Raw genomic sequence first — 13,684 nt, 5'->3', positions numbered from 1 at the left:
AGAGCGAAGGCTCAGTAGTTGTGGCATGTGGGCTCTAGAGCGCTGGCTCGGTAGTTATAGTACACAGGCCTAGTTGCTCTGTGGCATGTGGGATCTTCCCAGACCAGGGATCGAACCCGTGTCCCTTGCATTGGCAGGTGGATTCTTAACCACTGCGCCACCAAGGGAAGTCCCACAAATGATTCTTTCAAGCTCTTTTCAACAATCATTTTCTTAAGAAATAATAGTATAGGTAGCAAAAACAAGGGTCTTTTTTCCTCTTAAATAGGAAAATAGAAAATATTTCATCATTTTGGAAACTCATGTAAAGCTCAATTTAAAAAAAACCTCTTTTTGAAGGAAAAGAGTTGATTATATTGTAGTAGGTAGATAATTTATGAAAAATATAGTTGAATGCCACCTTGTAAAAGGTACTCTTGTAAGTGCTATAAAAGATATTTAAAAATGTAAGAAAAACCCATGACCTCCAGCAGCTTATTTGACAGATGATGAGATAATACACACACACACACACACACACACACACACACACACACACACACAAACATTTGTGTTGAAAATTTAGATGGCAGTATAAGAAATTATGTGATAAGTACCAAATGGTGGATATGGACAAGATGTTCTGGAGATATTTCCCAGTAATTATCAGAGTTGTTTTCCTGCGCAAGGTACTTAGACAAGCAGTGTAGAGTTAGAAGAATATTCTTGGCAAAAAGGCTGTGAGCAGTATGGAGATTCCTTAAAAAACTAAAAATAGAACTACTATACGACCCAGCAGTTCCACTACTGGGCATATACCCTGAGAAAACCATAATTCAAAAAGAGTCATGCACCACAGTGTTCACTGCAGCTCTATTTACAATAGCCAGGAAATGGAAGCAACCTAAGTGTCCATCAACAGATGAATGGATAAAGAAGGTGTGGCACATATATACAATGGAATATTACTCAGCCATAAAAAGAAACGGAATTGAGTTATTTGTAGAGAGGTGGATGGACGTAGAGTCTGTCATGCAGAGTGAAGTAAGTCAGAAAGAGAAAAACAAATACCGTATGCTAACACATATATATGGAATCTAAAAAAAAAAGGCCATGAAGAACCTAGGGGCAAGATGGGAATAAAGACACAGACCTACCAGAGAATGGACTTGAGGACACAGGGAGGGCGAAGGGTAAGCTGGCTGGGACAAAGTGAGAGAGTGGCATGGACATATATACACTACCAAATGTAAAAGATAGCTAGTGGGAAGCAGCCACATAGCACAGGGAGATCAGCTCGGTGCTTTGTGACCACCTAGAGGGGTGGGATAGGGAGGGTGGGAGGGAGGGAGATGCAAGAGGGAAGAGATATGGGGATATTTGTATATGTATAACTGATTCACTTTGTTATAAGGCAGAAACTAACACACCATTGTAAAGCAATTATACTCCAATAAAGATGTTAAAAAAAAAAAAAAAAAGGCTGTGAGCAAGTGCCTATCAATGGCAAAAAATCAAAAACTTTTTTCCCAACGTAGAAATGAAGGATTGGGCTGCAAATAAAGGTGGAGGGACCTTGAAGGAGAGGATAATTTAACATTCAGAATACTTAACTTCTTTACATTTAAATTGCTATGTAAACAAAACATGCCTAAAATTTGTTTTTGAGTATGTGCTTTTGCACATAAATGTGATGATACATTTTTGTTTCTGCTCTGGCTCATTTTCATATTGAAGTCTATCTATTCTGTGAGTTATAGCATCAAGAAAGAATAAAGTATTTTTGAAAATACCCCAAAACAGGAAACTTTTGAACCTGTCCCAGAGGATATTTTTTCATTTTCAGTGAATTAACTAGCAGAATCTCTATTGATATTAATTAATTAATACTTCTGTTTTAAATGGGAAGTTTGATCTCTAAGTTAAATGTGGAAAAGTACCAACTCAGCTAGTTTCTTCTGGTCTACATTGCAGTCTTAACACCTGCCTTTTAATGAAAATAGCAAGTTCTCCTAGGAAAGGATGGAAACTATTAGCAGAACCTCAGAGAAACAGCTTTTTCCCCTCTAAGGCAGATGAGAATCTGCACATGGAGCTGAAATTTTCTGAGCACAGAATTTCATAACACATATTTCTGCTCTTCCTTTTTGCAATATACCAGGGTAAACTTTTTTCCCTATTCGTTTATTCTGAAATGGCTTGCCTTTTCCTAGGTAGTGTGTGAGGTTAGATAATGTAAATGGAGTATGTGAGTGCAACTGTGTATGTGTTCCAAGATGATGGGGAACCTTACCTTCTGCAACTTTAGGGTTGAACCATTACCTCCATCCCCACCGTGGTTTCTTTTTTTTTTTAATTGGGGTATAGTTGTTTTACAATGTTGTGTTAGTTTCTACTGTACAGTGAAGTAGAGTTCCCTGTGCTATACAGCATGTTCTCAATGGTTATCTATTTTATACATATTAATATATATATGTCAATCCTGATACTGTGTCTTCATTTGGCCTTTTAAAAAAATTACTCTTCCTTTCAGTCTTGCTAGCCTGCCAGTGGATGTCCACAGTCTTTTAACTGGTATTTGGTACACAAACTGTACTTGTCTCCATTAACTCACTTGGTTTCATTTCTATACTTGTTTTTAAAGTCTGACATTTAGTTACTTGAGAGTTTCTAAAGCAGCTTTTGAAGGAGGCTCCAGTAGCAAACAATTAAGACCATAATGAACTTTTCAATAATCCTGCTCTGTTAAGGGCAAAACAGGAAAAGGTTAGGACTTCTAGGTACCTGAAGCAAACATGTATTAAAAGGAAGGAGAAAAAAGCCTTTAAATCTCAAATGACTGTAGATAGATAATAATAATAATGAGGCATCTGTGTAGAATGTTAACACTTGAAGAATCTTGATGAAGATATATGGAATTTCTGTGTACTAATCTTGCCACTTTTCAGTAGTTCGACATTTTTTCAAAATTAAAAAGTTACTAGTATATTTTACCACAATAAAAAAAAAAGATTTTAAAAAGGTTACCAAAAACAATCTCAAAGGATCAGCAATTTTATCCAGATTATTGATGAAAATACCTTTGGTATTAATGTCCCCCATTTTTCTGTTCTACCTCCCCTGATGTCCAACATTAATTGTACTTTAATAAAAACTGAATTAAACAAGTTAATGACCTGTGCCAGCATGTTCAGTAAGGAAAGATCTTCCCATGAAGCATCATGGCAGCTTTGTTCATTTGCAGCTCCCTTCATCACGTTTAAGTTATCCAGTTTATTTCTTTCAACTTTGAAGTTTCTTTTCCATCAAAAGGTCAAATTTGGGTTAATTACCCCAAACACACAATCTTTTGGTGAATCTTTTTTCCACTTTTCAAAACTATTGAGTTATGACCCCAGTTAATTGTGTGGTTGCACTCTCGTACTGTGTTTAATGCTCATATCATAGGAGAAGTTACCCCAAAAGAAGAGATATTAGCAATAAGAAATGTTGCTGACACCTGACACAGAGCCTGGCATGTAATAAGTGGCCCATGCCTATTACTTGGACCACTGATGAATGAATCAATGGCTAAGATTAATTACTTACCGCCTACTATGCCCTTAAACTGAGGACTTATTGTGTATTACTCCTGAATCCTCACAACAGCTTCATGTGAACTGTATACCTCAGCACACGTCTACTGTCAGCGCTCCCCGGCTCTCCTTTGTCAGTCCCCTAAGAGAAAGGTACCCACCAAGTGGATCATGATAAACCAGTTGCTACTTTGCGGTTCTGCTGCCTGGGTAGTTTTGTACTTTGTGGAGAATGTGTTGTATACACAGTGTACCCAAACATTTGTTTAATGAAATGATAGAAGCGATCATCAATATATATAATCAAAAGTAGATATTCAAACAGTAGTTTCTGTTTGACTTTGAGATATGTTATTATAAATTTCTCGATGCAAACTGACTTTCTTGTTTTCTCATAACAGTTGATTGGTATTCTTTGGAGAGACATGACTTACATGCTTTTGTCTTTGGATTCTAGAAGAGCCTTAGAAGTATCCTTTTAGATATTACACACACACACACACACAATTTGATATTTTGTGTTATATACTTTATATACTAATTTACCTCATATCTTTATATATGTGATATATGGCATTGACAGTTTAGAAATACAGTATATTGTGTTATATTTTATTTGTCTCATACTGCTTTTCTGTAGAATGTCAGTCATGAGGGCAGCACTTCATCTGGTTTATCACTCTGTCTTTGCATCTAGAAGTATGCCTGGCGTGGAGTAGGCACTCAGTAAATGTAATTAAAAAGCAAATGCTTTGTACAGCATGGTGACTATAGTTAACAACAACAACAATAACAAGGCAAATGCTTTTCAGTAAGAGGTTTACTGCTAATTTTATTCATAGGTTAGTGAGTGCTCTAGTTTAATTTGAACAGTCCTATTCCTTTTCAGTGATTGTCAAACTAGACCTTATATTTGCTTTCTTTCTTTTTTTTTCCCTTTTTTTTTTTTTTTGAAGGAAGAATCCCCAGCACAAGATAGAATATAGACATAGTACATTTCCAGGTAAGTAATTTTCCTTCAGGAAACTCCAAATGAAACCTTCAAATGGATTCTCCTGTTAAACCTAGATACAGTTTCCAGTTATTGTGAATTTTTTAAATCTCTGCTTCTGTGAATTTGTTGAATTGCTGATTTTAATAATTTTCTTAGATTTAATAACTGATGAGTTTTTATATAGCAGATGTTTTCTACAATCATTGTCCAACAGTATATATTTGCCTTGGTATCTGTTATGATTCTTTTGTTTGCAGGTACCTTAAAACAAAATCTCAAACTGGCCTGAATGATAAAGAGATCATATTGGCTTCTATAACTGAAAAGTCCAGAAGCAAGGCTAGATTGGACAAGATTTGTTGCTTTGGCTCATTAATAATGTCAATAATTCACCAACACCCAATTTCCTTCCATCATCCTGTCTTTAGAGGGGTGATTTTTATCCTAAGACTGGCTCCTCTCCCCACCAAGGAACTATATGCATCCTTATTCAACTGGCTAAACTCCATTTAACATGGTAAACTCCCCATGTTTATATGTAAGGAGAGAGAGAGAACAACTTTGACTCTTGCTATTCCTAGGAAAAATCATAAAATTAACTTTTTTTAAACTGGCTTACATTCTTATTCTTGAATTAATCACTGTGACCACTGATTAGTTTGTTCCACCCTTGGAACCAAGGCAGAGTCCCTTTCTTCAGAGTCCCTTTCTTCAGAACCACAGAGATCCCCAGTAGAAGCTAGTTTTGGGGAAGGAGAAGGGGAGATAGACATCAGAGATGCAACTATCGAATGACCATCATTCCTGTTTACATCAGTCTGTTTTACCTTCTGTTTCCCCTGCTTCTGAACTCTAATATTTTTTCCCATTAACAAATTCTGGCTTCTTCATATCATTTATATAATGGAGAGGCCAATTCAGCATCCAGTATTTCTGCCCACAGAGTGAGAGAATAAAATGTACTATCCAGGCTATGCCCACTTGCCTTTGTATATGTATAAACACAGCCAACTTGTAACCAAGTGATAAAAATAATTAATTTCACCACAAGGGAATTCTATTTGCTATTTCTTATTGAAACACACTTCAGTGCTTTAATACTGCGGATACAGATTTAATCACTTTATCTGAGCTAATGTGGTATGGAGTTTATATGTTATCCTTTTCTTTATTGGGGCTGTATCTCAAGCTATAGCTTTTATGGTTGTTAAATTAACTTTCCTTTGAACAATAATGTAATAATATTTGATTAAAACTCTATTTTATTGACAGATTTCAGCACTGCCCCATGAAAGAGCATTTGACACATTTGTATATCTTTACAGAACTAGGAACCATTTTCCTAAAACCGACAATATGCATCATATGGCATAGTTAAAAGTATCTGAATTTTCTTTGAAAAATCTCTTTGAATTATCATTGAAGTGTCTTCTGAATGAAGAACGTATTTTTAGAACAATTAACTTTTCTTAAAAAAAAACTGTTTATTTTGTTGGAAAGACAGTTGTGGTTTTTTTTTTAAGTATGATATTTTAATGTAACAGTTTAGCCTTGTATATTTAATGTACTTTCAAGAGTTGTTATGTGGCAATATAGTCAGAATATCTCTTCCTACTCTAAAATCCTATAAATTAAGGTGTCTGGGGTATTTAAAATATTAAATGTTGAGGTCTCATATTTCTTAATTTAGAGATATCTAAAATAAAATGCTAACATACTTGTTTTTCTTATTTCCCAAATCTTTAAAGTTTAACATTACCCAAGATCTTAATCTGATTTATGTAACACTCATTCACTCATTTATTCATTTATTATGTGTCTTCCAAGTGAGCAGAGTTACAGAGATACATGAGAACCAGCTCTGGCTCTACATGCTTGGGGTGAAATGCTCTAAAATCTTGGAGGAAAGGGGTGGAGTACTTTTTGCCAGGGTTTATCAGGGTGGACTTGATAAGGGAATTTTAAGTTGGTCTTTATGATGGTAGGATTTCAATTATCTTTGTTTCTTAGCTTTGCGTGGGTGGGTATAGGACATCCCAGACAAAGTGAATAATAGATGAGTCAAGGACATTGAGTAGAAAATGGAAAGTTGTGTTTGGAGTTAGAAGGTAGATCAGTTTAATTGACAGGGAGAGTCTCTCTAGTTACTGTGAATGATACTAAAGGGGTGTATTGAAGTCAGATTATAGAAGCTCTTGAAAGCTAGACCAAAGAGGTATTGTGCACTGACAAACAATGGTGAGCCGGTATTTTACCCCTGATGATGAGCAGTCTGAATTAGAGTAGGGGAAGCCTTCTGGAGATTAGTTAGGTAGTTGAATAAAGGACCAGAACTAGGCTACCATGAGAGTAGGAAGATAGGATTGGATACAAGTGAGATTTTGAACTAAGAGTCAATAGGATTTGCCAACTGATTGGTTGTGGTGTGGGGGGTGGGGTGAGGTAAAGGAAATAGGAACGACTGAAAATTGAAGTACAGATTATCAGGAGGCTGGAGATGATAATAGAGATCAGGAGGAAGAACTAGGTAGTTTGTGGGTTTTTTTTTTTTAACACATGTTAAATTTGAGGTGGGGGTATCATAAATACATAATAAAACAGTAAAAGTTAATATAGACCCATATACTATATACCAAATACTATAGAATTTTATAATACAGAATAACTACATGAAATCCTTATTTAATTTCTGATTTGTAGCACTCCTAAAACACTTCAGTTTGTAAAGTTCTTCCATACATGTAACAGTTAATGCAGTGTATTCCAATTTTTGTAGGTTTGACTGCTATCATCTGTTAAGCTTCTTGTATAACTAATTGGTTTAAAATTTCACTAACTTTCCACACTTTTTCATAGTGCTGCAGTTTTAGCACAACATATTGAATACAAGAGTGATCAATGCCAGGAAAATTTTATTTTAAACTTTCTTAGCTACCTTGCTTGTTGACAGCATTTGAAAGAAATTGTTGTTAGCATTTTATTACCTGATTATTGGAGTCATTCTTTCTGGCTTTGATTATTATGTGATAGTCATGATTCTAGGTGATCAGTACCATTCATGACTCAAAATTTAGAATGTCCTACTGATAACTATTTTCCTATTTCTCTAGTTCTGCAGTTGTATGCACACATGTGCTTATGTAGACTTTTTTCTTTTCAGAAGTAGAAATTAAAAGATCTAGAAAGAAAGCTATTAAGGAAGGTTGGTGAAACTTAAATGAGATTCTGTAAACTGCTGCTTACTGTGAGGAAACCTGAGAGATTTTGGAACATATAAAAGGCTAATGCAATGGTGTTTTAAAAAAGAAATAAACTTAATGTATAATAAAGTGGATCAGACCTGCACAAACTGCTTTCCCAAAGTTAAAAATATGAATACCCAACTAGTAGCTTGGTCTTTAGTAGTAAAATGAGGCATTTAAAAATGTTTATTCTTATAGTATGTAGTAAGCTTTCATCTTTAGAGATGCTGGGCTAAAGTATTTTTTCACTTAAATGAAAATTAATATCCTAACTAATCCTAAGATATACTGGAAAAGAAAGGAAAATAAAACCTGAAGAATTATTGATGTTAAGCTGTAGTGAGACATCTGTCTTATTATTGCCTATTACCAGAAAACTATTTGGAGAAAATCAGCAATTTGGAAAGATTTTTTTCTCCATGTAAAAATCTTCCAGCATGTATGTGACACAGTATACTCTTCAGTAGCTCTGCAGACTTGGTTCTTGGGATAAGACTTTGATGGTGAAATTTTAAATTGTACAGGAAATATTGGATACAAACTTCAGAGTTGTCATTCTGTTATTATAAATTCCTCTGCATAAATAGAAAAGTCAGAAATTACCATATCCTAATACCAAATAGTTAATAGCATGTTGTTTCAAATATGTTAAAGAGTTTGTTACTTTTTCTAGAGGTTGTTATTTTTCATTATTATGGTAGAACAGTGTTACCCATCAGTTTTTTTAAAAAAGTGACAGCTTATTTCTCTTGTGCTGCTTTCAAGTAGTCAAGCTGTCAGCCTGTCTCTGCATTTCATATTCCTGTAGAGAAAATGAAAATTCCTGTTTTGTCCTTAAAATTAGAACTTCGGAGTTGGAAAGGATCTTTGAGGTCATTTGAGGTCAAAGGATCTTTGAGACAGAAGAATTCTAGAATTGTAATTCTACTATTATAATGTTATTTAGAAATCTGTAAAGTCTAATGGCTGTTACCATAGTAATCCTAGTCTTATTGAAGCATGAGCTCAATTTTCCAAAGTTTGGAAGCTTATATTTCCTCATTTGGTCACAACCCTGGTGTGTCAATCAGATTGTGCTAGGTTTGCAGCGAAAACAAACGGTCCTCAAATTTTAGTGCCTTACAACGATAAATAGGTGTATTTCTCCTTCATGTTACATGCATGTAGCTGCATGTTGGCTGTGGCTCTGTCTCATGTGTGTTCTCGTCCTAACTCCAGGCTGAAGGATCAACCTCTATCTGGGACACACTGTTCTCCTAGCAGAGGGGAAATGGCAATAGCAGAACCACAGAAAGGCCCTTAAAGCTTCTCCATGGAAGCTGTTACTTCCACTCACTTTTCTTTGGCCAAGTCTGATGTCAGTGGGGGTGGGTAAATAGAATCACATCACAGGGAGCGACAGTGAATAACTGGGACAAAAATACATTCTACCACAGTGGAAGGTAGGGTAGCATGAATATGATTATGATATTATTAAGGAACCATTATGAATCTCAGAGGACATTTTAGTCTTGGGAGCCTCATGGTAGGAAAAGTTAGAATTAAGCAAATGTTAAAAAAAAGTTAGAATTATAACAAATGAGAGCTTTAGCCCCCTTTCTAGAAATTTGTAGTAGTTAGCTTTGTATTAAGTAAAATTAATTCTTCTTGGCAGAAAAGGATATTTTACAGTTAGATGTTTCTAATCCCAGGTTGAGTGGCAATTGTTGTGTCATGTACTAAACTGTTTTTCAGTGAGAAACATTTCAGATGAAGATGACAGTGTTGGCCAACCCAGTGAGTACAACCTGCATGACAGCGTTACAGATGATGAGGGAGAAGAATATGAGCCAACAGATGAAGATTCCGACTGGGAACCAGGACAGGAAGACCTAGAAAAGGAAGATGTGGAAGGGCTTTTGAAAGAAGCGAAAAAGTTCATGAAAAGAAAAAAGTAACTCTCCTCTGCAGTAATATATGGCTCATATTTACCATTTCTTTGTGGAAAAATAATTCAGGAACCACGGAAGCACTTAAGTGATAATTGTTTTCCTTCTTTTTATAGTTATGACTTTACTATTGACTCTTTACAAGTGAAACACTGAAATGTCAACCTTCAGTGTAGTGGATGGAATTTGTTTTGTTGCTTTGCTTTTTCTATCCTATTTAAAGCATCTGGAAATAATAAGCAGACAGAGAGTTAAAAAGAAATAATTTGATATTTTTCATGTACTTCGTGTGTTTATAATAAAACTAAAAGCCATAGGTTGCACAAAACATTGGTGTCTTTTCTTTTTTCCAAAGATTCTGTCTTTATATAGAATACTTACGCCAGTATAACCAGGCAGATTGCATAATTAGTGGGAAAGCATGCTTCTTTCATTCCTATTAAAAGTAATTCTTCGAGCAGAACCAGGCTTTAAAAAATAACAGCCATCATCTAATGGCTGTTATTTTTTCTAGAACCCTAGATGTGAGCTTTGCAATTTCATTTACCACTTTTATTCTTTGAAACAGGGAAATCAGTACCAAATGGATACTGCAAATAGATTCAACTAGACTGTAGAAGAGAAATGTCCACCATGTCGGGGATGTTATTTTGCGTCCCAACTCTGTAATTTACTGTATGTCTGAGTTTAAAAGTATTTAGGAAAACTCAAAGAATTTGACCATTTCTTTTACAAACTGAAGTCCTGCCTGATTATTTTAGCTCTCAATGTGCTGTCCTTATATTAAGAATAAAGACAGTATTTTTAACCATAATTTTCTCAAACGATATTAGTTCTTTATCCTCAGATGAAAGTAGCAAGTTGTCTGCCAGCATTCAAGATGCTGGCCTTTTATTTCAAGAAGAAACTCCTTCTTCTCCAATTTTATGTAGTGTATCTTTTTTTAAAAATTAATTTATTTTGGCTGCATTAGATGTGGCGAGCGGGGGCTACTCTGTTGCGGTGCACAGGCTTCTTATTGAGGTGGCTTCTCTTGTTGCAGAGCACAGGCTCTAGGTGTGCAGGCTTCAGTAGTTGTGGCATGCGGGCTCTAGAGAGCAGGCTCAGTAGTTGTGGCGCACGGGCCCAGTTGCTCGTGGCATGTGGGAACTTCCTGGACCAGGGATCAAACCCACGTCCCCCACACTGGCAGAAGGATTCCCAACCATTGTGCCACCAGGGAACTCCCTGTATCTCTGTTGTTAAACTACTTTAGGCTCTGTAATACTCTTCATTTTAGATGACTTAGAATCTTTGAAATATAGTTTAGAATCTTTAATTTGGGTATGTACACAACGCAGTAGATACAGTATTGAAATCATAAATCATAAACCAGAAGTTTTCTTGTTAAACACTAATATTTTCTATTCTAAAAGAACCTAAAAATGTATATCTAGAAAGAGCAAGACAGATTTATAATTGTTTTCTTAGTGTCTTTAAATTTGTTTTCAAGAAATTGTATATACTAAAATTTACTTAAATTACAGCAAGGAAAAGGTAAGTATTTCTCTATTGTCTATTATTCTGTTTTTCTCTCTGTTGTTATTTAGGAACTAATGTTCTTTCCTAATGTCCCTTTAGTCTTGGGGGCTTGAAAAACCTGTGAAAAAAATTCTTTGAACTTATTCTCATTTTGCACTAACTTAATCCTTAAAGTGTTTCTTGATCCACTTACAGATCTATCCCAAAGGAATTAAAAAGTGTCCATGTAAAAACTTGTACACAATGTCCATAGACGCATTATTCGTAATAGTCAAAAAGTGGAGACACCTAAATATCCATTAGCTGATGAATGGACAAACAAAATGTGGTCTTCCTCTACAACCAAATATTTTTTGGCCATAAAAAAGAACTGAAGGATTGAAACATGCTACAGCGTGGATAAACCTTGGAAACCTTATGGTAAGTGAAAGGAGACAGACACAAAGGGCCACAGATTGTGTAAACTCTTTTCTATGAAATATCCAAAATAGGCAAATCCATAGAGACAGAAAGTAGATGAGTGGTTGCCAGGGTCTAGAGGAGGGAGGGGCTAGGGCATGACTCCTGATGCATAGAAGACTTTCTTTATGAATTGATAAAAATATCCTAAAATTAGTGGTGGTGATGCAAAATTCTGTAAATTTACTAAAACCCACTGAATTATACACTTTCTAAGGGGGAATTTTATGGCATATGAATTATATATCTCAATAAGGGTATTATAAAAAAAAATGCAAAAGGTGACACTCGTCTTTTAGAAAGAAAAAAAAGCATTCAATATCAGAATATGTTCTTCCTGGAAGTAGAGTAATATGATAACTCATGGTAGCTGTTTTTTAAGGATAGTTTGATGTGCCTTTCATAATCATCCTGAAGACACTTTTGAGTATAACAAATGTATAAATATGTAACTCAATTGACTAAAGTGTAAGAAAAATTTGCCACTTGTAATTGGACTATATTTAAGTCTGTGATTCTCGAAATAGAGGGAAAACTGATGACATTTGTGGGCTCAAAAGCAATATTAACAAAAACTTGATTCTTTAATTAATTGCTGTCCTGAACGTGGAAAAGAGCCAACTGTCCCTATCGTGGTGTTCATGGAATTTAAACTATATCCCAGCCTCCTCCTTCAAGCTAAAAATGATCACATATACATTTCTCACCTACATGTTTAATTCTAAAAGCAGATATTTTTTGTTGACTTCTTGAAGGGAGGTGGGTTTTCTGGGACCTTGGGAAGCTGGAGAGATGAAGATTTTTCAGTGACACATGGGTGCTGATTCTGCTTTTCTCCCAGGTTGAGGATGGCTTTGTTGATACTGTTGGTTTCTAGAACTAGACGATCCTAGTGGTTGTAAACATTCATTGTAATGAAAGCAAATAGATTGTGAGCATAATTTTTCCAGAATGGTGATATAAAGCTGACAATAAATGGATAGTGACTTTCTTCTGATTTATCTATGCAGAGTTCAGTGTCACCAACACACCGCATGGAGGCGGAAACCACACACCAACATGCTATATCCAACCCTGCCCTGTGTGACCACCTTGTTGCAATTAATTTCTCTTTCATGTGTGTGTATATGTGTTTGGTTTCTTCCTGCCAATCTGCAAACCTAACTTATGAAGCTGCTCCTCTACAGTAGTTATTGAAAGAAAAATGATAAAGAGTAATTATTGCTGAGATTGTTACCGGCCATCTTGATATAATATACATAATAAACTTGATTATCATAAACAACCACAGTTGTACTCTGTTGTGCCCAAGACCCTGTCTTAGGTGCTGGTGATTCAAAGAAGAATAACACAGTTTCTGTTTTCAGTGTCCTTACAGTCTATTTGGGAAGATAGGATATTTATTCATTCAGTAACGGTGACTACCGAACACTGTGGAGAATGCAAGGAAGAAAAGGACATGGGGTCTACAGTCAGAGAGCTCACAAAGGCAGTGAGGCAAGTATGCAAATAGCATAATGGGTAGAAATGAAATAGTCCAAGAAAGGAATACTGGAGTATAATTTAAATGTCCTGTCTTGCTGCATATTGAAATACAGTCTCATTCTTGAGGAAGAGCCCTTGTCTGATTTGAGTTACAATCTGAACTAGCAAATTTTTTTCATGGTTCACAATTTTTATCTTCAGTAGTGACTGGCAGACATACTGTGGTTATTCACATTTGAGTATGTGGCAGACAGTTCCTCAAAAATGAACTTAGCCTATTTTTTCAAGGAAAGCAACCAACAGTATATGTTGTAATTGTAAAAATTGAGCTTTCAGAGAAAAAATTAGAATTTTAGAAAACTTGTGTATGTCGCTGTGAGCTTGATAGCTTCCCAGAACTTTTAAAACTCTTCTGATGATATTGATGGTGATATAATACAATGAAATGTGTCCACATTTAGGAGATCTACAAAACTGAGCAAGCCATTATTTTACAAATGA

General features: G+C 35.4%; 1 protein-coding gene across 2 annotated transcripts in view; it reads left to right on the top strand.

The window, feature by feature from the left end:
• The window catches only part of APLF (aprataxin and PNKP like factor), an 84,099-nt gene extending 71,167 nt beyond the window's left edge, over window positions 1–12,932 (top strand). The window contains exons 9-12 of one of the 2 annotated variants that reach the window (XM_060026460.1): window positions 4,511–4,557; window positions 9,525–9,723; window positions 11,435–11,659; window positions 12,709–12,932. In XM_060026460.1, the coding sequence (XP_059882443.1) occupies window positions 4,511–4,557; window positions 9,525–9,723; window positions 11,435–11,492 (304 nt within the window). In that variant the 3' untranslated portion in view covers window positions 11,493–11,659; window positions 12,709–12,932. Of the gene's footprint in view, window positions 1–4,510; window positions 4,558–9,524; window positions 9,724–11,434; window positions 11,660–12,708 lie in introns of those variants that run through there. The other variant, XM_060026461.1, reaches the window with a different exon arrangement.
• The last annotated feature ends 752 nt before the right edge of the window (window positions 12,933–13,684 follow it).

Source organism: Delphinus delphis, chromosome 12, assembly GCF_949987515.2.
Source record: "Delphinus delphis chromosome 12, mDelDel1.2, whole genome shotgun sequence".
Taxonomy (NCBI): domain Eukaryota; kingdom Metazoa; phylum Chordata; class Mammalia; order Artiodactyla; family Delphinidae; genus Delphinus; species Delphinus delphis.
The sequence above is the reverse complement of the archived record's forward strand: the minus strand, read 5'-3'. Positions and strand labels throughout refer to the sequence as shown.